Source organism: Chlorocebus sabaeus, chromosome 16, assembly GCF_047675955.1.
Source record: "Chlorocebus sabaeus isolate Y175 chromosome 16, mChlSab1.0.hap1, whole genome shotgun sequence".
NCBI classification, from domain to species: Eukaryota; Metazoa; Chordata; class Mammalia; order Primates; family Cercopithecidae; genus Chlorocebus; species Chlorocebus sabaeus.
The window spans coordinates 75,157,674-75,184,463 of NC_132919.1; the positions used below are offsets into that span (position 1 = coordinate 75,157,674).

Consider the following 26,790-nt stretch of genomic DNA (forward strand, 5'->3'; position numbering starts at 1 on the left):
AGCCACTGCCTTAGTCCATTTTCTGTTGCTATAGCAGAATACCACAGACGGGATAATTTTAAAGAAAAGCTAAGTTTATTTAGCTTATGATTCTGGAGGCTGAGAAGTCTAACAGCGTGGTGCTGGCATCTGGTGAAGTCTTCTTGCTGCATCATAACATGGTGGAGGGTATCACGTATTGAGAGGGCAAGAGCACATGCATCAGCTGAGGTCTCTCTTCTTCTTATAAAACCACCAGTCCCTTGGTTGGGCAAGGTGGCTCACGCCTGTCATTTCAGCACTTTGGGAGGCCAAGACAGGTCAACCACGGAGGTCAGGAGTTTGAGACTAGCTTGGGCAACATGGCGAAACTCCATCTCTACTAAAAATATAAAAATTAGCCGGGTGTGGTGGTGAGTGCCTATAGTCCCAGATACTCAGGAGGCTGAGGCGGGAGACTCGCTTGAACCTGGGAAGTGGAGGTTGCAGTGAGCTGAGATCGGACCACTGGACTCACTCTAGTCTGGGTGACAGAGTGAGACTCCATCTCAAAACAACAACAACAACAACAACAATAATAACAAAAACCACCAGTCCCATCATGGAGTCCCTACCTGATGACCTTATCCTAATTAATTCCTAAAGGCCCCTACCTCCAAACAACATATGAATTTGGGAATTAAGTTTCTAACACATGAAATTTGGGGAACACATTCAAATTATAGTAGCCACTACCCTCCAAATTACATGCAAATGGAAGGCTCCCCAGAAGACAGATGGAGGCACTGTCTCCATTAGGAGGTGTTGAAAGCTGGACAGCCAGTGGAATACACAGGTGATGCTGGCATGGATTTCAACCCTGGTGCACCTAGCTATGTGAGGAGCATCTGGTCTTGGTAGTTAACAGTGCTGCCGCAGCTGACTGGCTGCATTCAGGTGCTGCATCCTCTACCTGCCAGCTAGGTGATCTTGGGCAAGCTGCTTAATCTCTGTAAAATGGGGATGCTAATAATACCTAGCTCCAGTCGGGCATGGTGGCTCACTCCTGTAATCCCAGCACTTTGGGAGGCCGAGCCAGGCAGATCACCTGAGGTCAGGAGTTTGAGACCAGCCTGGCCAACATGGTGAAACCCCATGTATTAGTCAGGGTTCTCTTAGAGGGCCAGAACCAATAGTGGGGGGGAGAGGGGGGGAGGGGGGAGACAGAGAGAGAGAGTTTATTAAGTGTTAACTTACATGATCACAAGGTCCCACAATAGGCTGTCTGCAAGCTGAGGAGCAAAGAGAGCCAGTCCAAGTTCCAAAACTAAAGAACTTGGAGTCCAATGTTCAAGGGCAGGAAGCATCCAGCACAGGAGAAAGATACAGGCTGGGAGGCTAGGCTTTTCTCGTCACTTCACGTTTTTCTGTCTGCTTTATATTTGATGGCAGCTGATTAGATGATGCCCACCCAATTAAGGGTGGGTCTACCTTCCCCAGCCCACTGACTCAAATATCAATCTCCTTTTGCAATACCCTCACAGACACACCCTGGATCAGTATTGCATCCTTCAATCCAATTGAGTTGACATTTAGCGTTAACCATCACAAGTCCACCCTTTGTCAACTTGAACCCATACACATCTCCTGAGATCATACATAATCTTCAAATAAAGACAATCATAAGGTCATAATTATGCCTAACATAATACAACTATCTTTCATACAACCAGAAACGCACCAATCCCCAATCCAAATACTATTACATAAAGTTAACAATACTTAGAATCTGATATGAAGTCAATAAATCTTATGTCACATGACAAAGGAAAAGGAAATAAAATGAAGATATTTTCTTAGTACAAGTGTGTATATGCACAAACATGTTTTTAACAAAAGAAGGAGGAAATACTCATGACGATTACAGTCCTCATTTCTGCAGCTGGTACCTGCAAGCACCTCAGCAGGGAATGGTTTTTTTTTTTTCCTGGTGGAGTGACCCAAACCTTCATTCCTGAAGGGTCTGGGTCATTTGTAGTCCTGCCTGGATTGGGCTATTGTAGTTTCCCATTGACCTTAATCACAAGGCATGGTAATACTAAGAGACACCCTAATGGATCTCCTGTATTCCCTGTGCACTCTTCCTTACATCCGTTGTGGAGCAGTAGACTGATTTCATCTTGATAGCCTGGGTCAGTCACCCCAGCTAACACAGTAACTTCCTTCTTAGCCTGTTGACTTAAAGGTAGGAGGATCCCAAAGTGTCCAGGTGGCAATCTTAACTTCCACTTTAATGGAATCACTGTTGTGTATCCTGGTGGCAGCAGTCCTCCCTCTGGAACTAAGACCTCTAAGCCAGCAGAACATAATGTCGCAGGAACAGGAAGCAAAAATTTTGCTAGTGGATCACTAGGGGTGATGGTGACCCTTTGATTCCTGGACCCGTGAATCCTGGCCATGGAAGAAGCAATACCACATATTGGACACTGATTCAGAGCATACATGGCCTTCTGGAGAACTTTGCCTCAGCCCTGCAAAGTATTGTCACTTAGTTGGCACTATAATTGTGACTTCAAAAGTCCATTCCACCGTTCTATCAATCCAGCTGCTTCAGGATGATGGGGAATATGGTAAGACCAGTGAATTCCATGAGCATGAACCCGTTGCCTCACTTCTTCTTTTCTTTTCTTTTCTTTCTTTTTTTTTTTTTTTAAGATGGAGTTTTGTTCTTGTTGCCCAGGCTGGAGTGCAATGGTATGATCTCAGCTCACTGCAACCTCCTCCTCCCAGACTCGAGCAATTCTCCTATCTCAGCCACCCGAGTAGTTGGGATTACAGGTGCACACCACCACGCCCAGCTAATTTTTGTATTTTTTATAGAGATGGGGTTTCCCTATGTTGCCCAGGCTGATTTTGGACTCCTAGCCTCAAGTGATCCCCCTATCTTGGCCTCCCAAAGTGCTAGGATTACAGGTGTGAGCCACCATGCCTGGCCCAACACTATCTTTTCTTAATTTCTACTGCTGACTGCTCTGTAGGGATTCCCAAATTCTAGCTAAGCCATGTGTCTAAACATTCCTGTCTGATTGAGGGCTCCTTAAGGTGAGACTGTAGTTTTCCAATCAGTCCAAGGGCTCTATGAGAGCTAAACAGTCCTCCATCAGACTGGAAGGTTCATGCTTACAAGGGCTATGTCTCCTTGCTTAGACTGGTACTTCCAAGGCTGGACTCTCTCTCCTTCTTTAGATTAGGGATTCCGTGAAGGTTGGCACTGCTCTTGCAGGATGTCTTCAGCTAATGAAATTACATATGATAAATAACCCAGAAGCATTTGCTCCCTGGTCAATGTCACATAAGCTATATAAATCTCTGGAGTATATACAGGAGATGTTTCACAATTTACATGCTTCTTTATATGTTGGGTGAGGTAATCTGGCAAAATTGCATTTGGAGACCACATCTTATCCTCCAGAGAATGCATGACTGATGTGAAAGGAATGACCCAGGGATCCATATAGGATGACTAATTAAGAGGATGTCTGTGCCTCTTGTCTGTATCCTTGAAATTATGAGTAGAGCTTGATACTAGATGAGATCTCTGACTCAGTAGAGGCTGATTGGTCAATCTGATCCTGTGTGTTAGTGTTGTATTATACTTCCATTAAAAAGCAGCATGTGTAATGCTCCTCTAAGTAGTAGTTCATTTTTTTCTTCTTTTCTTGTTCTCTTTCCCTTCCTCCCTCCCTCCCTCTCTCTCTTTTTCTCTTTGTTTCTCTTTCTTCCTCCCTCCCTCCCTCTCTCTCTCTTTTTATCTTTGTTTCTCTTTCTTCCTCCCTCCCTCCCTCCCTCCCTCCCTCCGCCCTCTCTCTTTCTTTCTTTCTTCCTTTCTTCCTTCCTTCCTTCCTTCCTTCCTTCCTTCCTTCCTTCCTTCCTTCTTTCCTTCCTTCCTTCCTTCCTTCCTTCCTTCCTTCCTTCCTTCCTTCCTTCCTTCCTTCTTTCCTTCCTTCCTTCCTTCCTTTCCTTTCCTTTCCTTTCCTTTCCTTTCCTTTCCTTTCCTTTCCTTTCCTTTCTTTCCTTTCTTTCCTTTCTTTCCTTTCTTTCTTTCTTGATAAAGTCTGCCTCTGCTGCCCAGGCTGGAGTGCAGTGGTGCAATCTTGGCTCACTGCAACCTCCACCTTCTGGGCTCAAGCAGTCCTCCCACCTCAGCCTCCCAAATAGCTGGAACTACAGGTGCATGCTACCAGGCCTGACTAATTTTTGTATTTTTTGTAGATATGGGGTTTTGCCATGTTGCCCAGACTTGTCTTAAACTCCTGAGCTCAAGCAATCCACCCACCTCAGCCTCCCAAAGTGCTGGGAATACAGGCCTGAGCCACAGTGTCTGGCCAGAAAAAGTCCATTTTAACCCACTCCCCTGACCACTACCACTGCCATTCTCATCCCTTTCTTAAATGATAGGTTCCCTTGTAAACCCAGCTAAAGAGTCTGCCATTATGAATTTGGTATGTATTATTCCACACTATTTTTAAATACTGTTATATACACGTATGTTATATATATATGTGTGTGTATGTGTATATATCCGTATAAACATATACTGTTGGTTTTTTGTGTGTTTTAGTGTACTTGGTACCATAAAAACAAATCACTCTGAAATTTGTTTTTTTCATTCAATTATATACATATACATATACATATATATATATTTATTTCAGATTATAAGTTTATTCAATGCAAAATAATCCTCTGGCTGGGTGCAGTGGCTCATGCCTGTAATTCTAGCACTTTGGGAGGCTGAGGCAGGCGGATCACTTGAGGTCAGAAACCCAGCCTGGCCAACATGGTGAAACCCTGTCTCTACTAAAAATACAAAAATTAGCCGAGTGTGATGGTGGGCGCCTGTAATCCCAGCTACTCAGGAGGCTGAGGCAGGAGAATCACTTGAACCTGGGAGGTGGAGGTGGCAGTGAGCCAAGATCATGCCACTGCACTCCAGCCTGGGTGACAGAGTGAGACCCTGTCTCAAAAAAAGCTAAAAACAAAACAAAAATCCTCTCCAATTTTACTGAGGTGGCTGACCACGTCCACGACCAAATCTGCCTCTTACTGGAATTTGGTTGTTGACGCAGCCTCAACCTCGGCTCTCTTGTTGGCAGCAGGCTGTTGGCTTCCCCACTTGTGGGTCTCGCAGGTGGCTCACCCTCCAGACCTTTAGGCGGAGGCCTGCCAGTCTCTGGCCAGCTGTGGTGTAGGGTGGCAGGCACAATCTTGGGGGGCAGATGGAGGTCATCGTGGAGATACCGGATACCCTCGTTGGTAAAGTACCCGTAGAAATGTCTCCAGGAAAACTGTTTCTGCACAAAGCCTCAGGACTTGAGAAACTGCATGACCTTCATGACATGAAGCTTGGCCACCGTGACTCCCTCCTTTAAAAGGAGTTCATAGAGCCGGGCGCAGTGGCTCACACCTGTAATCCCAGCACTTTGGGAAGCCAAGGCCGGCGGATCACGAGGTCAAGAGATCAAGACCATCCTGGCCAACATGGTGAAACCTTGAGTCTACTAAAAATACAAAAATTAGCTGGGCGTGGTGGCACTTGCCTGTAGTCCCAGCTACTCAGGAGGCTGAGGCAGGAGAATTGCTTGAACCCAGGCGGTGGAGGTTGCAATGAGCTGAAATGGCGCCACTGCATTCTAGCCTGGTGAGACCCTGTCTCAAAAAACAAAAAAACAAAAAGGAGTTCATAAATGGCATTCCTGTTCTTCTTAGGCATCAACATCTCGGCGGCTGCAGGGTCCGGGGCCAGAACTGGAAAGGAGTATGAAATGTTTTTAAGAGCTATGTATATATCTAGTTCATCCCTCTTAATTGCAATATAGCTATGAATATGAATATGCTGCATTTTACTAAGCCATTTCCCTATTGAAAGGTAGATTGTTGAAAAACCTTCATTTTTACATTTACATTATTTACAATAAAATTACATTATATTTACATTATTTCCTTTTTCATTAAGACATATATAAGGGCCAGGCGCTGTGGCTCACGCCTGTAATCCCAACACTTTGGGAGGCCGAGGTGGGCGGATCACTTGACGCCAGGAGTTCGAGACCAGCCTAGCCAACATGGTGAAACCCCATCTCTACAAAAAATACAAAAATTAGCCGGGCATGGTGGCATGTGCCTGTAATCCGAGCTACTCAGGAGAATGAGGCAGGAAAGCTGCTTGAACCCCAGAGGTGGAGTTTGCAGTGTGCCGAGATCGTACCACTGCACTCCAGCCTGGTTGACAGAGTGAGTGAGACTTCGTCTCAGAGAAAAGAAAAATACATGTATAAGGATGTTCATTTCAAACAGTGCTGAAATGAACATTTTTATGCTTGCCCTATTGTTCACACATGCAAGCATTTCTCCTTTCACCTAGCATCTTACTTGCTAGATCCCAGGGTATACCTTTTTTATTTTTGATAGATATTGCCAAATTTCCCTCAAGAGGGCTTGTGTGAACTCACACTTTCATGAAGAGTGTGTGTCACACCTTACGTACACCTAACACTTGCTATCATCAAATTTTCAAACTTTAATGTAAAAGATATTCCATGTTCTTTTTTTAAATTCATGTTTCCCTGATTGAAGCTGAGCATGTTTCATATGTTCATTGCCATTTGTATTTCCTCTTCTGTTAATTGCCTGTTTATTTTTGATAGATATTGCCAAATTTCCCTCAAGAGGGCTTGTGTGAACTCACACTTTCATGAAGAGTGGGTGTCACACCTTACGTACACCTTTACCGTTTAAAAATTTTTTACCGTTTAAAAATTTTGTTGGCCGGGCGCGGTGGCTCAAGCCTGTAATCCCAGCACTTTGGGAGGCCGAGACGGGCGGATCACGAGGTCAGGAGATCGAGACCATCCTGGCTAACACAGTGAAACCCCGTCTCTACTAAAAATACAAGAAAATTAGCCGGGCGTGGTGGCAGGCGCCTGTAGTCCCAGCTACTCGGGGGGCTGAGGCAGGAGAATGGCGTAAACCCGGGAGGCGGAGCTTGCAGTGAGCCGAGATCGCGCCACTGCACTCCAGTCTGGGGCACAGAGCAAGACTCCGTCTCAAAAAAAAAAAAAAAAAAAAAAAAAAAAAAAAAATTTTGTCTTTTTCATATTCCCGTAAGTATTCACTATGATGGTCTAATCTTTTTTTTCAAGGTAATTAAATGATCTCCTGGTTAAACTGGGTCCCAAAGGCTAACATTTCAACCATTATACCTTAGTCCCTCAAAAAACTAATCTTGCTGGATTGTGCTATGTGCTTGCTTTTGACTAAAGATCGTTATCCACCAGACGTGGTGGCTCACATTTGTAATCCGTAAAAATAGTTACTCTGTTTGCTCTAAAAATATTGTGACAACAATTACTCCCGTATACAGTTTCTTGTGATTTAGTTTATTTTTTATTTCAGTGGTAGGAGAAGTTCCACTTCCTTTCAGGAATTGGTCTACTTCTTCCTTTGGACAGTAAGGACCATGTAATGGTTGTCAATTGCTTTTTATCCTGGTTCCCACGAAGTTCAGATCTGACTTTGGTGTTTAGCTGCTGCAGCTGGGTGGGTCTCTACCATCTGACAATTTTATTTCTTCTTTTATGCTGGTCATGGTTTTTTTTTTAAAAAAATGTGCTTTGTTAGCCAGGCATGGTGGCTTTCTCCTATAGTCCTGGCTTCTCTGAAGGCTGAGGCAGGAGGATCGCTTGAGCCCAGGGGTTGGAGACCAGCCTGGGCAACATAGTGAGACCCTATCTCTACAAAAAATTTTTAAAAATTAGCCGGGCTTGGTGGCATGTACCTGTAGTCCTGGCTATGAAAAGGCAGAGATGGGAGGACTGTCTGAGCCAGGGAGGTCAAGACTGCTGCGAGCCATGATTGTGCCACTGTACTCCAGCCCAGGCGACAAAGTGAAACCCTGTCTCAAAAACAAAAATGAGGCCGGGCGCAGTGGCTCACGCCTGTAATCCCAGCACTTTGGGAGGCCAAGGCAGGTGGATCACTTGAGGTCAGGAGTTCAAGACCAACCTGGCCAACATGGTGGAACCCTGCCTCTACTAAAAATACAAAAAGAATTAGCCAGGCGTGGTGGTGCATTCCTATAATCCCAGCTACTCAGGAGGCTGAGGCAGGAGAATCGCTTGAACATGGGAGGCGGAGGTTGCATGAGCCGAGATAGTGCTATTGCACTTCAGCCTCGGTGACAGAGCGAGACTCCATCTCAAAAAAAAAAAAAAAAAAATTTGTTATAAACTACCTCAGTACCTTTGTGGAGGCCAGAGAGGGGAGGAAATAAGGACAGTGGGGTGAGAATGGAGGGAGACAGGGATAACCCAATTTTGATTTCTCCACATTGTCAGGGCAAGGCTCCATGCACAGACACCACTTTGAGAACAAACCAGGGTCCAGCATCAGGGCAGCTGCTGACATTTCTGTTCTCCTTCCTGCAGAGAAGGGCTGCCCCGCCCACTGCCCCTGCTGGCCCAGCCCAACCTCCCCTTTGGGTACCCGGTCCACGGAGTGGAAGTGATGCCCCTGCACACAGTTCCCATCCCGGGTAAGTACATCCACATCCCGAGAGGCCTCAGACAACATTCTTACTCTTCTTAGGCAAAAGGAGGGAGAGGTCGGGTGCAGTGGCTCATGCCTGTAATCCCAGCACTTTGGGAGGCCAAGGCAGGAGTTCAAGGCTGCAGTGAGCTATCATCTTGCCAGTACACTCCAGCCTGGGTGACAGAGCAAGATTCCGCTGTCTCTTAAAACAACAACAACAAAAAAGGGGTTGGGTGCTGTGGCTCGTGCCTGCCTATAATCCTAGCACTCTGGGAGGCTGAGGTGGGTGGACTGCTTGAGCTCAGGAGTTTGAGACCAGCCCGAGCAATATGGCAAAACCCCGTCTCTATAAAAAATAGAAAAATTAGCTGGGTGTGGCGGTGGGCACCTGTAGTCCCAGCTACTTGTGGGGTTGAAGCAGAAGGCTTGCTTGAACTTGGGAGGTCGAGGCCGCAGTGAGCAGAGATTGTGCCGCTGCACTTCAGCCTGGGTGACAAAGTGAGACACTGTCTCAAAAATAAATAAATAAATAAAAATAAAAGTATGGAGCAGGCATTCATTGGTACCTGCTGTGTACTCAGCACAAGGCAAGAAGCTTGATGTGATTTTTTTTTTTTTTTTTTTTGATGGAGACTTGCTCCATCTCTCAGGCTACAGTGCAGTAGCATGATCTCAGGTCACTGCAACTTCCACCACCCAGGTTCAAATGATCCTCCTGCCTCAGCCTCCCAAGTAGCTGAGATCACAGGCGTCCGCCACCATGCCTGGCTAATTTTTTGTATTTTTAGTAGAGATGGGTTTTCACCATGTTGGCCAGGCTGGTCTCGAATTCCTGACCTCAGATCTGCTCACCTCCACCTCCCAAAGTGCTGGGATTACAGGCATGAACCACCGAGCCTGGCCGGGAGTGCATTGTGAAAAGAATATTTCTCTTGGTTAAAACTGCCCTCCATGGTGGATTTTTACACACCCCTCTAGTTCAGCATCGCATCCCTCATCAGAGTAAAGTGGAATATTATCAGAGGGACCAGAAGGATGAGCCTACAGGCACAGACGTCCCCTCCCAGTGCAGAGATGTTGGATTCTGTGGGGCTGTCCAGTGAAGTCTTCTTCTGCTTGTGGGCTCTTGGCATCTTGAGGCAAATAGCCCCCTGAAACCCGCAAGCTCCAGAAAAGACCTCCAAGTAAGGTCTGGGTGTGGTGACACCTGGGGATCTGACATACTTCATGGACCCAGCCTAGCTCTCTCCAGGTCCAGCACTGAGGAGCATGACAGATATCTGAAATTCACAAACCACACCTCAAACAGGTGAGATGAGAATGAGTGCCCGAGACACAGGGGGATGCGGGACATCAACAGATGGCACGCCCCACACAGAAGGAAGGGCAGGGTCCCAGACAGGGGACAAAGGGGACAGGGAAGCAGAGGTGAGAGTTTAGTAAGTTATCAAGGCCATATAGAGAGGATGTATTTGAATTCAAATTTGAATTAGTCCTACTATGAGAACAGAGATAGATTCTAAAGTAAATGCATTTGAATTCAAGCACTAGTGTTCTTGAATAGCCATCTTAAAAATTGTTTTTCATTTTGGATGATTCATTTCTTATTGTGGTAAAATATAGATAATGAGCTGGGCACAGTGGCTCATGCCTGTAATCCCAGCACTTTGGGAGGCTGAGGCTGGTGGATCACTTGAGGTCAGGAGTTTGAGACCAGCCTGGCCAACACGGTGAAAACCCATCTCTACTAAAAATACAAAAATTAGTCGAGTGTGGTGGTGGCTCACACCTGTAGTCCCAGCTACTCGGGAGGCTGAGGCAGGAGAATCACTTGAACTCGGGAGGCAGAGGTTACAGTGAGTTGAGATCGCACCACTGCACTCCAGCCTGGGTGACAGAGTGAGACTCTGTCTTAAAAAATATATATATACACATATACACACACACACACACACATATATATATTATATAGAAGTATATAATTTTATATGGAAACATATAGCATATATAAAAATGTATATGTTATATAGAAGTATATATATTTTATATAGAAATATATATTACATTAGTACTATATATAAACATATATATTATATTAACATTATTTACAATACATGATATATAAACATAAAATTAACAATTTTAACCATTTTAAAGTGTATACTTCAGTGACACGAAGTATATTCATGTTGTGCAACCATCAGTCACCACCAGAACTTTTCCATCATCCCCAACTGAAACTCTCTTCTCTAACTGAATTCCCCACTGTCCCTCTCCCCCACCCCTGGCAACCACCATTCTGCTTTCTGTCTCTATGGGTTTGGCTACTCCGGGTGCCTTATACAAGATGATTCATTATTCATCCACCAGTTCCTCCCTTTCAGTAACACAGATTCCCAGAAGGAACGGAATTAATTCACAGCCTCCAAAGCTGAGGATGGGCATCAGAGGTTTTAGAACTGTTGGGGTTTGAGAAAGACCATGAAACAACACCTAACAGAGGCCTGGGGAGAGGAGCACATGTCAGCAAACACTCTGGGTGGGAAGTGACACTTGAAGGAGTCCTCAAGGATGTGCAGGAGTCCACGAGGTTGGCAAGAGCAGCGGGGAGCTGCGGTGTCTCTCACGAGCCGTTTTCTTTCCTTTCACTGTGTCCTCCAGGTCTCCAGTTTGAAGGACCCGATGCTCCCGTCTATGAGGTGAGTCCTCCTCCTAGCCCCTCTTTGCACTTGGTGTCCTGTCCTCATTCCCTCAACTGCGGCTGCTCTCAGCCTTTGATGGAGCCCCTGTCCAGATTTAAGGTCAGATATGAGCCCAAGGAGGGAGGGGAAGGAAGGGTGTGTAGAAAACGTGACTTCTAGCCTTGGAAGTGGCTGGAGTTCCAGAGGATTTCTCAGACCACACTGAAGAATGGGATCCATTGGCTGCCCCTGCTTCTGGTGTGAGAGGAAGCGGCCACCACAGCCATGGGCTCCGGCACTGCGTGGCCTCTGTCAGGGTTAAGGCTGGCAAGACAGATGGTGCTTGTGCCCTGCCTTCCTTTCCCCACTTTACGCAGCTCCACATTAAGGTCTTATGGTGCTATATCTGGTCAGTGGATGCAAATCGCGTCCAGAACCCTAACCAAGAGGAGTCTGGGAAGTGTGGTTTTAGTTTTCCCACCTTTACATGTTAGTCAGAGGTTGGAATGGGTGATGAGGGAGCAGATAGGCAAGGCCTCTGCTACCCGTCACCGTTGGGTTCTTGTTTCTCTATGTTGTCGTATTTTTTTGAGACAGGGTCTCACTCTGTCACCCAGGCTGGAGTGTAGTGGCGCAATCATGACTCACTGCAGACTTGACCTCCTGGGCTCAGGCAATCCTCCCACATCAGCCTGTGAGTAGCTGGGACTACAGGCACGCACCAACAAAGCTGGTTACTTTTTTTTTTTTTTTTTTTTAAGACAGAGTCTCCCTCTGTCACCCAGCCTAGAATGCAGTGGTATGATCTCTGCTTACTACAACCTCCACCTCCTGAGTTCAATTGATTCTCCTGCCTCAGCCTCCCAAGTAGCTGGGACTACAGGTGTGCACCACCACACCCAGCTAATTTTTTGTATTTTTACTAGAGACAGGGTTTTACCATGTTGGCCAGGCTGGTCTCGAACTCCTGACCTCAAGTGATCCATCTTGACCTCCCAAAGTGCTGGGATTACAGGCATGAGCCACCGTGCCTGGCCCCTGGTTACTTATTTTTTATTTTTAGTAGAGATGTGGTCTCGCCATGTTGCCCAGGCTGGTTTTGAACTCCTGCGCTCAAATGATCCTCCCACCTCGGTCTCCCAAAGCACTGGGATTACAGGCGTGAGCCATCATGCCTGGCTATATTGTCTTCTTCGTAGTCCTGCTCTGGACCTGAATTCCCTGCTGCGCGTAGTTCCGTGCTTACCATCTCTCTTCCACACTGGAATATAAGCTTCATGAAGGCATTTACTGCTGTTTTCCCAGTGCCTGTAACTCGGTTTTTATTTATTTATTTATTTATTTTTGAGACGAAGTCTCACTCTTGTCTCCCAGGCTGGAGTGCAATGGCACAATCTCGGCTCACTGCAACCTCTGCCTCCCAGTTTTAAGCGATTCTCCTGCCTCAGCCTCCCGTGTAGCTGGGATTACAGGAGCCTGCCAGCACGCCTGGCTTATTTTTGTATTTTTAGTAGAGACAGGGTTTCACCATGTTGGCCGGGCGGGTCTTGAACTCCTGACCTCAGGTGATCCATCCGCCTCAGCCTCCCAAAGTGCTGGGATTACAGGCGTGAGCCACCGCACCCGGCCTGTAACTCGGTTTTTAGAAAGTGTCTGTCGACTGACTAGTGTCAACAGCGTTGGGAGTGACACTGTCCAATTTCCTTTAATAGATAACTGTGATGACTCACAGAAGACAAGAGAAGAGAGTGGCTGTGGGGGTAGCAATGAGGTGGAGAGGAGTAAGTCAGTTCTAGTTGCATTTTGGAGGCAGAGCTGAGAGGACTTGCCGCCGGACGGGCTGTCTGTGTGGAGAAAAGGGCAGAGCAAGGAGGATTTCCCTTGGGGCCTGGAATAGCTGAGTGGATGGAGGTGCCATCCGCAAGGCAGAGGGAATGGAGGTGAGGGTGGGAGGAAATGGGTTTACAGAGGAAAATCAGTAGTTCCATTTTGAAGACAACAGGTTTGAGTTGCTTGTGAAATGTTCCAGCAGTTGGATCTCAGAAAGGTGAGCTGAGACCTACTACAATGTGACCCCATCTGCAAAAGAACGGGTTTTAAAGCCATGGGAACAGATGTAATCTAGCAGGAAGGTGTGGAGTGAGAAGGGAAAAAAGTCTAGGATTGGAGTTTGAGACCAGCCTGGCAAACATGGCGAAAGCCCGTCTCTACTAAAATTACAAAAACAAATGAGCCAGGTGTGGTGGCTCATGCCTGTAACCCCAGCTACTCGGGAGGCTGGGGCAGGAGAATTGCTTGAACCTGGGAGGCAGAGGTTGCAGTGAGCTGAGATTGTGCCACTGCACTCCAGCCTGGGTGACAGAGCAAGACTCCATCTCAAAAAAAAAAAAAAAAAAAAAAAAAAATCCGGATCATGTTCTGAAAAACTCCATTTGGAGATAGAGAGAGGAGGAGGAGGAGGAGGAGTTGTCCAAGAGAGGTCAAAAAAGGCCGTGGGTCTTTTTTGTCACGAAGAATGGAACCCTGCAAGCTGAGAGATGGGAATGTTTCCAGAAATGGGTCCTTTCATCCTTGGGGCCCTAGGACTTGGGGGTTTGGGGGCGGGGGTGCTAGCACAGTGACTCCCTGCAGAGCCAGCCCTACACTGTCAAGGGCACCCTGGTGCTTCTCCCCTCACCCTTACGTGCTCTGCCCTGGCTCCTGGCCTGGGTATGTGTGGAGCTTTCCAGAGAGATATTTTCCAGTCTGTGCATTGAGCATCATTCTACCTCACCCACCCTAGGTCACCCTGACAGCTTCTCTGGGGACACTGAACACCCTTGCTGACGTCCCAGACAGTGTGGTTCAGGGCAGAGGCCAGAAGCAGCTTACCATTTCTACCAGTGACCGGAAGCTGTTGAACTTCATCCTTCAGCACATGACATACACCAGCACGGGGTACCAGCACCAGAAGGTGGACATAGGTGAGAGCCTGTCCTTGGGGTGCAAAATGCTTAGGGATCCAGAAGATCCCTCTGGGTCCTCTCAAAGTCGTCCTCCTTCAGGAAGCCTGCCTGTTTTTGTATGTTTTTTTGTTTGTTTGTTTGTTTGAGACAGAGTCTCACTCTGCCACCCAGGCTGGAGTGCAGTGTTGTGATCTTTGCTCACTGCAACCTCCACCTCCCAGGTTCAAGCGATTCTCCTGCCTCAACCTCCCAAGTAGCTGGGATTACAGGCGCCTGCCACCATGCCCGGCTAATTTTTGTATTTTGAATAGAGACGGGGTTTCACCATCTTTGCCAGGCTGGTCTTGAACTCCTGACCTCATGATCTACCTGCCTCGGCCTCCCAGAGTGCTGGCATTACAGGTGTGAACTACTGCACCCAGCCTGCCTGCCTGCTTTTAAGATTCCTGCCCTCTTTTTTCTTTCTAACCCCAGACACATAACTTCATAATTACAGTACCCAGTACTATCCCCACATTGCCATTGACCCCATAGAGCCACTCGAGGAGAGAACAAATCATGCTGTGCGCGTTGCACATGGTGAGAACCATCCAGTTCTGCCCCCGGTCCTCTGCTGCTCTCAGAGCTGAAGATTTCCACTGCAGTAGAGGAGGGGGCCAGCCTGTGCCTCAGCATCTTGTCTTGGGCACTAATAGGAAAGAACTGGGAGAACTCCCCGTTCCAAGGGTGGTGGCTTTGTCTCTCCCCTCCTTCCCTCCCACTAAGAAGTTCTAGGGAGAACAATCCCTGCCACTCTCAGGGCAGCCTGAGTTTCTTTCTGGATGAGTTAAAAGCACCCTTTTCTCTTTTGACCAGATACACAGGATGCATTCCCAGGACACCAACGGAAAAAAATGTAACATGGTTACAGATGATATTCATGGCCACTAGCTAAAGAGTTAATTCTCCCCACCTTCAGATTTTCAAACATTCCTCTTCACAAGATTACCCTGTGAGGCAAAATAGGGTGGGTATTGTTATCCTGGTTTTGCAGACAGAGAAAAAAGTCAGATAGGAAATGGTAAAGTCAAACTTAGCCCAGACCCTCTGGTTTCAAGCCCACTCCACCCTACCACATCCTCACAGGGGAAGGAATGTGAACTTAGGAGTCATTGAGCCCATTGCCCCAGGGACACAGCAAGGTGGAAGCCTGAATGCCAGATACTCTATGGGGTCCTTAATCTCATCCCAGCCAGGACTCTCCCCACCAAACCTGCACTTGCCTGTCATGGTGGCTTCCCGGGGTGGCATGGAGTTTGATCCAGACATGATACTGCCTATACCATGACCTTATTTCTCCCTCCAGTGAGTCTGGAGTCCCGGTCCTCAGTGGCCAAGTTTCCAGTGACCATCCGCCATCCTGTCATACCCAAGCTATACGACCCTGGACCAGGTAAGGCCCTTGTCCTTGGGGCTCCATGGTGGCACCCTGTGAAGCTATTGGTGAAATTCAGAAGGGATCACCTCTGAGACGGAGGATAATTGATCAAAATGACAGCTCTGATATGCTCCCTGACAAGCTTCGTTGGGAGGAAAAAACCTCTAGGACACAATCCCCTAAAATTGCTCAATGATATTTAACTTATTTTGTGGTTGTGTGCTAGTTTTGGGAAAGAAAGTAATAATAATAAAAAGAGTGGTACTGAATCAAATTGGAAATCCAGATATAAACCCAGTACATGTTGGAATTTCACTGTGTGATAAAGACAACTTGTCTGGCTGGGCGCGGTGGCTCACGTCTGTAATCTCAACACTTTGGAAGGCCTAGGTGGGCAGATCACCTGAGGTCAGGAGTTCAAGACCAGCCTAGCATATGGTGAAACCCCACCTCTACTAAAAATACACAAATTAGCTGCGCATGGCGGCGGGCACCTGTAATCCCAGCTACTCGGGAGGCTGAGGCAGGAGAATCTCTTGAACCCAGGAGGTGGAGGTTTCGGTGAGCTTAGATTGTGCCACTTCACTCCAGCCTAGGCAATAGAGCAAGACTCTGTCTCGAAAAAGAGAGAGAGAGAGACAGCTTGTCAAATTAAAGGAGGGCAAATGAACAAATTAAAAATGGGCTTTTCAAAAAATTATGTGAGATAATGGTGTAGCTATAAGAAAGATAAAAAGCGGAATCCAAGTGTGACGGCACCTGTAATCCAGCTCACACCTCTAATCTCAGCTACTCAGGAGGCAGAGATGGGAGCGTGGCTTGAGCCTGGGAAGTTGAAGCTGCAGTGAGCCACGATCACCACTATACTCTAGCCTGTGCAACAGAGCAAGACCCTGTCTCAAAAAAAATTAACAATTGAAAAATAACTTTTAAATTAGAAGTAAAACTTGAATCTATGCCACAGTTCATACCAAGATAAATTCCAATTGATCAGATATCTAAATATGTTTTAAAGTACTAGAAAAAAAACTTGTAGTTTAAAAGTTAGCCAGATGTGGTGGTGTGCGCCTGTAATCCCAGCTACTGGGTGGACTGAGGCAGGAGAAGCATTTGAACCCTGGAGGCAGAGGTTGCAGGGAGCCGAGATCCTGCCATTGCATTCCAGCCTGGACGACAGGGCAAGACTCCATCTCAAAAAAAAAGAAAAAAAAAATTGTAGTTTAAAAAGCAATCTTGGGGTATAAGGCATGACACAAAACTCAGAGACCATAAAGAAAAAAATTAAAAATATAAAATATATAAAATTTTATATATTAAAATTAGCAAATTTTAATAAGTAAAGTCAAATAACAAAGGACAAATTGGGAAAAAGTCTTTAATTCACGTTAAAGACAAAGGTCTAATTTTACTTAAGGGCATCTATGGGCCGGGCGCAGTGGCTCACGCCTGTAATCCCAACACTTTTGGAGGCTGAGTCTGGCAGACCACGAGGTCAGGAGATCGAGACCACCTGGCTAACATGATGAAACCCCGTGTCTACTAAAAATACAAAAATTAGCCTGGCGTGTTGGCAGGTGCCTGTAGTCCCAGCTACTCGGGAGACTGAAGCAGGAGAATAGCGTGAACCCGGGAGGCAGAGCTTGCAGTGAGCTGAGATCATGCCACTGCACTCCAGCCTGGGGGACAGAGTGAGACTCTGTCTCAAAAAAAAAAAAAAAAATTCTATGAATCAATAAGAGAAGAACACCCAGTAATGGAAAAATGCACAGTTCAGAAAAAATTAAATTCAGCAACACTTTTAGCCATTAAAGTATATGCCCACTCTCACACTGAGAAAAGTGCATGTGAAAACTACTTTCACATCAAAAAGGTTTTGGACAGGGCTGGAAAAACAGCATATCAATTGCGGTTAGGAATGCAAATTGGCACCTCTCTGGAGGCAATTTGGCAATACCTATCAACATTTTAAATGTGTTTAAATGTTTAAATATCCTTTAGGCCGGCAATTCCATTTCTATAAATTATCCTACAGATATTAATATCTGTGTGAAACGACATTTGTTTGAGGTTATTTATTGCAGCACTGTTCGCAATGACAAAAAACAGAATGGGCTGGGCGCGGTGGTTCACACCCGTAATCCCAGCATTTTGGGAGGCCAAGGTGAGCAGATCACTTAAGGTCAGGAGTTCAGGATCAGCCTGGCCAACATGGTGAAAACCCATCTCTACTAAAAATCCAAAAAATCCAAAGCCGGGCATGGTGGTACATGTCTGTATTCCCTGCTACTTGGTGGGCTGAAGCAGGAGAATCGCTTGAACCTGGGAGGCGGAGTTTGCAGTTAGCTGAGATCACGCCACTGCACTCCAGTCTGGGTGACAGAGCCAGAACCTGTCTTAAAAAAAGGGGCAAGAGGGTGGCACAGGGGGAGGGTTCTGGAACAACTGCTGTCCAAACGACTTCTGATTTTTGTCATTCTGGGAAAGTGGCTCTGTGTACTTACCCACTAACAGGTAGGGTTGTGGCTTCCAGCATGCATTAACTCCAGCTGGCCCCATGCCATGCAGACACGGGAACTGCACAGTCAGATACCAGTTCTCCGTTTAGTGGCTGAATCCCAAACACACCTGCAGCTCCAGTTGTGACATCATAGGGTCTTTTCCGTAGGAAACCTGTCCGCTCTCCAGTCTCTTACACGTCATATGCCTTAAGATAGACAATTCGGTCCAGGCCTTGCAATCTCTAAGTAAACCTATTTCTAACCATGTCTTCCTGAGGATAGAGATCAGGTAAGCTTTTCTCTAGCAGTTGCAGATGATGGTAGAGGCAAGTCTCAAGATTTGTAGATGTTTTCTCCTCTTCCTGGGCTCCATGACCCTCCATATTGAACCCTTAGATGGGCAAAGCTCTGTGCATTTCAACTCCTAATATTAAGACGAACACCAGGAGCAGTGGTTCATGCCTGTAATCCCAGCACTTTAGGAGGCTGAGGCAGACAGATCACCTGAGGTCAGAAGTTTGAGACCAGGAGACTAGGAGTTGAGACCATCCTGGCCGACATAGTGAAACCCCATCTCTACTAAAAATACAAAATTAGCCAGGTGTGCTGGCACATGCCTATAATCCCAGCTACTTGGGAGGCTGAGGCAGAAGAATCACTTGAACCTGGGAGGCGGAAGTTGCAGTGAGCCGAGATTGCACCATTGCATTCCAGCCTGGGCGACAGAAGCAAAACTCCGTCTCAGAAAATAAATAAATAAATAAATAAATAAATAAATAAATAAATAAATAGCAGAACACAAGCGAAGTGCTAACAGGCAGGAGGTGTAAAATGAAGCATTCAGACAGACAGTTGGGAAATGACATAGTGGAGCCAACAGAACTAGGAAATGCAACAAATTGGGTATGTTGTAAATGTCTTTATTTTCTAATGCAACTAACAAACTCTTATTAAGCACCTCCTGGGTACAAGAGGCATGAGACCCACAGACACTGACAGGTTATGGCAGAAATAAGCCATCGGATCAAAGCAGGAAAATACAGTGACGCTTCCTACAGGACAGAGCTCTGACACCCACTGTTTTCTGCCCAGAGAGGAAGCTCAGAAACCTGGTTACCATTGCCACCAAGACTTTCCTCCGCCCCCACAAGCTCATGATCATGCTCCGGAGTATTCGAGAGTATTACCCAGACTTGACCGTGATAGTGGCTGACGACAGCAAGAAGCCCCTGGAAATTAAAGACAACCATGTGGAGTATTACACTATGCCCTTTGGGAAGGTATGTCCCTCTCAGATTGGGGTGCACCTGCATTCCAGGACAAGAGGGCCCCAGGGTCAGGTTCCACCCTGGATGGGGCCGCTTCCTCAAGGGTCTTCCCAAGAAAGCAGGGTCCAGGAGTAGGAGTGGGTGAGGGCTGTCCTCTGAGTCCCCTTGCTGATCAGAGAGAAATTGGTCAGCCTCACTTTTCTGCATTCAGGAGGTGGTTATTCCACCTTTCCTCATTTTTTTTTTCTTTCCTTTTTTTTTTTTTTTTGAGATGGAGTCTTGCTCTGTCGCTCAGGCTGGAGGGCAGTAGCATGATCTCAGCTCACTGCAACCTCTGCCTCCTGAATTCAAGCGATTCTCCTACCTCAGCCTCCCAAGTAGATGGGACTACGAGCGTGCACCACCACACCCAGCTTTTTTGGGTATTTTTAGTAGAGACGGGGTTTCACCATGTTGGGCAGGCTGGTCTCAAACTCCTGACCTTAGGTGATCCGCCTGTCTTGGTTTCCCAAAGTGCTGGGATTACAAATGTGAGCCACCACGCCCAGTCTCTCATTTCTATTTTTTTATTTTTCATTTTTTTGAGATGGAGTCTTGCTCTGTCACCTAAGCTGGAGTGCCGTGGTGCAATCATGGTGATCATGGCAGCCTCAACCTTAAAGTCTCAAGTGATTTTCTCACCTCTGTCTCCCTAGTAGCTGGGACTACAGGCATGCACCATGATGCCAGGCTAATTTTTAAAATTTTTTGTAGAGACGGGGTCTCACTGTGTTGGCCAGGTTGGTCTCGAACTCCTGGGCTCAAGTGATCCTTCCACCTAGGCTTCCCAAAATGCTGGGATTACAAGCATGAGCCACTGTACCCTGCTCCCATCTTTCCTCATTTCTGATGTGGAAATTGATTGGGGTCCTTATAAGTGACTTGAGGTCTCTGACATCCCAAAGATTCCTGACATGTAGAGAAATCTCTCATCTCCATGATTCTACCAAAGCTAGGGTCTTGGCCTCTCTCTCCTCTTTCTCTCTCTCCCTCTTTCTCCTTGACTCTCCCTCCCCACTCTGTCTTTCTCTCTCCTTCTCCCTCTCTTCTTCCCACCCTCCCGCTCTCCCCTTCCTCTCTTTCTCCCCACTCTCTCTTTCTCTCTCCCTCTCTTCTTCCAACCCTCCCTCTCTCCCCCTGCCTCTCTCTCTCCCTCCCCACTCTCTCTTTCTCTCTCCCTCTCTTCTTCACACCCTCCCTCTCCCCATCCGCCTCTCTCTCTACCTCCCTGCTCTTTCTCTCTCCCTCTCTTATTCCCACCCTCCCTCTCTTCCCCTGCCTCTCTCTCTCTCTGCCTCCCTGCTCTTTCTCTTTCCCTTTCTTCTTCTCACCCTCCCTCTCTCCCGTCACCTATCTCTCTTCCTCCCCACTCTCTCTTTCTCTCTCTCTCTCTTCTTCACACCCTCCCTCTCTCTCCCCCCACCTCTCTCTCTCCTTACTACTCTCTCCCTCTCTCATTTTCTTCCTCCCTCTCTCTCCCCCTTCCTTCCTCCAAGGACAAAGGAGGAAATGAATATTATACATACCAGACGTCCCTCAAACTTGACATCTTACAGGAGACAAAAGGAGAGCCATAGAAACTGTCATGTGAAAAGGGACTTCAGCCAATTCATATAGGCCATAGAGCCAAAGAGTGACTTTCTAGCCTTTCTTTGTCTCAGTCTTTGATCCACATAGTGACTGTCCCTTCCAGACTTTCTCTGAGACATGGACTTCCTTCAACCCTGTGGTTCTCAGCCTTGGCTTTACATTGGATTCGCTTGCACCAATTCTAACGGAATTTGTCTGCAGTGCATGCAGCCTGGCCGTTGGGAATTTAGAAAGCGCCCCCAGGTGATTCTAATATGTAATATGGGCAACCACTCCTTTAACCTCATTTCATCTATAGGGTTGGTTTGCTGGTAGGAACCTGGCCATATCTCAGGTCACCACCAAATACGTTCTCTGGGTGGACGATGATTTTCTCTTCAACGAGAAGACCAAGATTGAGGTGCTGGTGGATGTCCTGGAGAAAACGGAACTGGACGTGGTAAGGGACAGTTGCCAGTTTTACCCAGCCTCAATCTGTAGAGATGGAGAAGGAGGGAGATGAGAGCGGGAAGAAATATATGAGAAGAGGAGGGGGAGGGAGGGGAGGGAGAAGGGCTGGCACAGGAGATGAATTGGCCAGTGCAACCCAGGTGGAGAGTGCTGCACCAGCTCATGCCTCCACACTGACTTTTCTTTGAGTAAATTACAACCCCTCCCTAATTTGCAATTGTTTTCCTTTATTGGTGTGTTTATGCAGAATTTCTAACTTCCTCCATTGACTAGTATGAGATTAAAGACAGCAGCCCTCTGGTTCTGTCACACAACATTAAAAACAGTATAAATGGTACAAAGCTTTAAAAGCACACATGACACTAATGACATTTTTAAAAAGAATAAGAAGAAAATAATAAAAACAGCCTAGGCGTGGTATCTCACACCTGTAGTCCCAGCCCTTTGGGAGGCTAAAGCAGGGTGATCACTTGAGCCCAGGAGTTCAAGACCAGCTTGGGCAACATGGCAAAACCTCATCCGTACAAAGAAATAAAAAAAATTAGCCAGGGGTAGTGGTGTGCATCTGTAGTTCAAGCTACTCAGGAGCTGAGGTGGGAGGATCACCTGAGCCCAGGAGGTCAAGGATACAGTGAGCTGAGATTGTGTCACTGTGCTCCAGCCTGGACGACAGAGTGATACCTGTCTCAAAAAAAGAAAAGAATAAAAACATCAAAAGCAAATTCACCATAGAAAAGAAAAAGGGGCATGGATGAGAAGGTAAGTGGTGTCGTGACCACAGTTAACTCTACTGCAAGTGGACAATCTGCAAAACACCTAGATCAGCAAAGACATCTCTTGGCAACTCGTACAGAGACCAGATCACAATAACTTAAGAAAGAAGATGTTCCAGCTCATGTAACAACCACACTGGCAGCTGAGCTGGCTTCAGGATCATCCTGGATCAGCTTCCTTTTCTTGTTGCTCCTTGATCCTTTGGTCCCCGGCTGCATGGCCAGGAGGAAGACGGGAAGAGGAAGTGAAGGGAGACCAGGTTTCTTTTAAGGATGTGATGTAAACATTTCTCGCATCGGTTCTAAATCATATCCCTTCAGCCAGAACTTGGTCACACAGTGAAACCTTGCTGCAAGGGAGGTTGGGAAATGCAGTCTTTTTTTCCTTAAATAACAAATGGGCTTTTGTTTTTTATTTTTATAGATTAGGGGGGCCCAGGTGCAGATAGCTTATACACATGTCTTTCGTAGTGCTGCAGTCTGGGCTTTTAGTGTACCCATTACCTGCATAGCGAACATTGTACCCAACAGGTAATTTTTCAACCCTCACCCAGTCTTCTTTTTTTTTTTGAGACAGAGTCTTGCTCTGTCACCCAGGCTGGAGTGCAGTGGCACGATCTTGGCTCACTGCAGCCTCTATCTCCTGGGTTCAAGTGATTTTCCTACCTCAGCCTCCCAAGTAGCTGGGACCATAGGCACATGCCACCGTGCCCGGCTGATTTTTGTATTTTTAGTAGAGACAGGGTCTCACCATATTGACCAGGCTGCTCTCGAACTCCTGACCTCAGGAGATCCACCCACCTCAGCCTCCCAAAGTGCTGGGATTACTGGTGTGAGCCACCATGCTCGGCCTAACCCTCGACCACTCTTAACCTCCTACTTTTTGTATTCCCCAGTGTCTATTATTCCACTCTGTATGCCCATGTGTACCCATTGTTTAGCTCCTGGAAATGTAGTCTTTAGCTGACTAGTTGACTATGTCATAAAACTCAGAAGAGTCATTTACTAAAAGGAAGAAGGAAAGTACAGGTGATGGGGGACAATCAGCAGACTTTACCATGTCCCCCTTAGAAGATTATGATTCTTTCAGAGATAGATGTACTTGCTCATCTGTTGTGCTCAGGCTCAAACATGAAAATGCACATCTCTTCCATGAGTGCATGGATAGGCAGTTCAGAGAGGTAAGCCAGGAGCAGAAAATAGTAGGAAGACAGCTCGAGACAAACAGCTCCCTGTAAGAAATCTAACAAGTGGAAATTCCGCAAATGGACCAGTGCACACGGGCTGCCTCTTACCCATACTGCAGTACTCCTCTCCCAGTGGAAGGGAGTGAGTTACCTTCTTCTGGAAAGATAACCTTCTTTGGTCTTGGGTAAGGGCTACTCATGCCAAGGAGATTTTCTGGGGTACACAGGAAATAAAAGAGCCCAGGGACCCAACAGTAGCATAGTGAAAGCCGTGGCCACAACAGCAAAAAGGCAGTCCCTGAGGGATAATTTGAAGGATAGATAGAGAAATAACAATTCTTGTTATAACCGAGGTGCAGTCCAGCAAGGCTTCCTGGAAGAGGCAGGATGAATATTGATCTGCACTCTCTAACATGGGTTTCTCTGCCTGCTGGTTAGGTAGGCGGCAGTGTGCTGGGAAATGTGTTCCAGTTTAAGTTGTTGCTGGAACAGAGTGAGAACGGGGCCTGCCTTCACAAGAGGACGGGATTTTTCCAACCCCTGGATGGCTTCCCCAACTGTGTGGTGACCAGTGGCGTGGTCAACTTCTTCCTGGCCCATACGGAGCGACTCCAAAGAGTTGGCTTTGATCCCCGCCTGCAACGAGTGGCTCACTCAGGTGGGAAGGCTGAAAGAGTGAGGAAGGGAGCTGGGCTGGGAATTAGCTACAAAAGTTTGTTCTTTCCAAGGGCTGTACCCAGCTGGCTGATGGTGGTCGCCTGCCCAGCAGCAGTACGTCCTTTTCCCCTTTCTCCCCAGACTAGGGAGCTCTTGATCTCTCTGACCTCCCTCCTCACGTCTCTGACTTCTGTGTATCCTGTAGGCTGCCCTTCTTTTCCTTTCCCTTCCTTTCCCTGCAGCTCTGTCTTCTTCCTCCTTTCCCATGCTGCTTCATATTCTATTTTTCCAGAAATCCTGTCCTGTTAACTGCTTTGTCTTTCCCTCTTACTCCATCAGCCCTGGAGTCCACAGTTCTGTCCAGTTTGAAAGCCAATCTGTGCCTCTCTGCCTTTGCCCATATCTCTGCCTGAGAAATGAGCTTATTTATTTCCTTCCAGCTCATCAGCAGGGACAGGCTCCTAGAGTTAAGGGTGTGGCTTCACGTGGGGCTTCACAGTTCACACTCTCCAGTGTATGAACTGTGTCCTCTCCCTGGGATTCTCCCCACTCAGATCTGGAATAGTACCCATTTTTCTGACCGCAGCTCCCACTTCCTTCTGCTCTCCCTCTCTTTGCAGAATTCTTCATTGATGGGCTGGGGACCCTACTCGTGGGGTCATGCCCAGAAGTGATTATAGGTCACCAGTCTCGGTCTCCAGTGGTGGACTCAGAGCTGGATGCCCTAGAGAAGACCTACAATACATACCGGTCCAACACCCTCGCCCAGGTCCAGTTCAAGCTGGCTCTCCACTACTTCAAGAACCATCTCCAATGTGCCACATAAAGGTGTGAGGGCATAGGAGAAACACTAGACTGGCTGGTTATGGTATCTATAGCAGGCCACCAAAAACTGGACTCCTGATAGGTGAACATTGTAGCAAATCAGCTGGTGGGTAGGGCAAAGGGAAATGGCTCAGTTACTGGAAGTACCAATCAAAGGTGAAGGGTCGTTAGAAATGAACCAGTCACTGACCAGGGCAGTGGAGACTGTATTAATAGCAATGATTTGTACAATGCCCTGCCTTTTATGAATCATTTACATGGACAGTATCTCATATCATCTCATCTGATCTCACACAGAAGACTACATTTGTTGGTGTCCTCAGTCAAAAGAACAGCTGCCTGGTCCTTGATAGTTGTTTGGTGGAGATTCTGTCACAGTCAGAAGCATTGGCTCCAGCATCACTGTCATCCCTACATTTGTATTGGGTTCTATCTTGTAGACTCAAAAAATGTGAACAATCTAGGGTCCTTGTCTTGAGGAGGTTTGCAGCCTGGTTCAGTTCAGTCTAATCACAGAATCAGGCAGCCAGGGTCAGAGGATCAGAGAAGGGAAGGCGTCACCAGGTCCCTGGCAGCGGAGGAAGTCTCCGTGGAGTGAACTTGTTAGGAGCCTGAAAGCAGACATTCAGGCATCAGAGAGGGCAGGAGGGTCCTGGGGCCATCCCACTGTCTACCAGAACAAAGGCTGCCCTGGCATCAGACTTGCTCCAGACCTGTTCCAGAATGCCAGGGATTGAACTTAGAGCCCATGCCAAGGTGTCCAAGGTGTGACGGCAAACAGTGTGAGTGTGGTGACAGGCCACCAAGCTCCAGGGACCTGAGGCCAGTTGCTGATCACTCAAAACTCATGACATTTACAGAGTGGTTCCATCACTCTGTTGTTGGATAAGCCTCTTTCTGTTGCCTGGGGGTTGGCAGATTGCTGAGACCAGATCAATCGTGGAGACCCTAACCCAGCGGTGCTGGAGGAATTAAAGACACACACACAGAAATATAGAGGGTGGAGTGGGAAATCAGGGGACTCACAGCCTTCAGAGTTGAGAGCCCCAAACAGAGTTTGACCCACATATTTATTGACAGCAAGCCAGTGATAAACATTGTTTCTATAGATTATAGATTAACTAAAAGTATTCCTTATGGGAAACAAAGGGATGGGTCAAAACAAAGGGATGGGCTCTGGCTAGTTATCTGCAGCAGGAACATGTCCTTAAGGCACAGATAGCTCATGCTATTGTTTGTGGCTTAGGAATGCTTTAAGTTGTTTTCAGCTCTGGGTGAGCCAGGAGTTCCTTGCCCTTATTCTGGTAAACCCACAACCTTCAGCGTGGGCATCATGGCCATCACGAACATGTCACGGTACTGCAGAGATTTTGTTTATGGCCAGTTTTTGGGGCAGTTTATGGCCCAGTTTGGGGGCCTGTTCCCAACATGTCCCGCTTTTTTGTTTTCCAAAGCAATAAAAGCAAAGACAGCTTTGTCACGGTGAGCTACTCTCAGGAGTTGGGATCCGTATCTGCAGACTATACAAAGACAAACAACACAGATTAAAAGCACAATCATCACTGAAATCACAGAGCTACCAAGTGTCTTTATCTATTTTAATGGGTTAATAGCTGCTAATCTGTCTGCAGCTCCTTCAAGCACTCCAGTTCCTGGCATTAAGGTCAGGTGTGCCCAGGATGCTTTAAATAGTTGTTCTTTTAATTTTGCAATATCCAAAGACAAGTTTGTAGAGTGTCCTTCTAGATGCTTTTTAATTTTTTCCTAAATTTTGATCTTATTAAGAGTCATTAATAGTTTCCACAAATCCTTATGTTTAGCTCCTACAGTGGGCCTTATCATTTGAGATTGAGGTGCCACTATACCGCCATGTTTCCAGATAATAGGAACTCTTGACGTATTTCTTACCCTTT

At 46.8% G+C, this 26,790-nt stretch overlaps 1 protein-coding gene across 2 annotated transcripts in view; it reads left to right on the plus strand.

Annotated features, from left to right (window-relative positions):
* Positions 1-24,974, plus strand: part of B4GALNT2 (beta-1,4-N-acetyl-galactosaminyltransferase 2 (SID blood group)) — a 36,154-nt gene extending 11,180 nt beyond the window's left edge. For both annotated transcript variants that reach the window (XM_008013044.3, XM_073005414.1), the window contains exons 4-11: positions 8,445-8,551; positions 11,209-11,246; positions 14,011-14,191; positions 15,519-15,605; positions 19,181-19,368; positions 21,284-21,424; positions 23,834-24,053; positions 24,673-24,974. In XM_008013044.3, coding sequence (XP_008011235.1) covers positions 8,445-8,551; positions 11,209-11,246; positions 14,011-14,191; positions 15,519-15,605; positions 19,181-19,368; positions 21,284-21,424; positions 23,834-24,053; positions 24,673-24,878 — 1,168 coding nt within the window. In that variant the 3' untranslated portion in view covers positions 24,879-24,974. The remainder of the gene's footprint in view (positions 1-8,444; positions 8,552-11,208; positions 11,247-14,010; positions 14,192-15,518; positions 15,606-19,180; positions 19,369-21,283; positions 21,425-23,833; positions 24,054-24,672) is intronic.
* Positions 24,975-26,790: the final 1,816 nt, after the last annotated feature.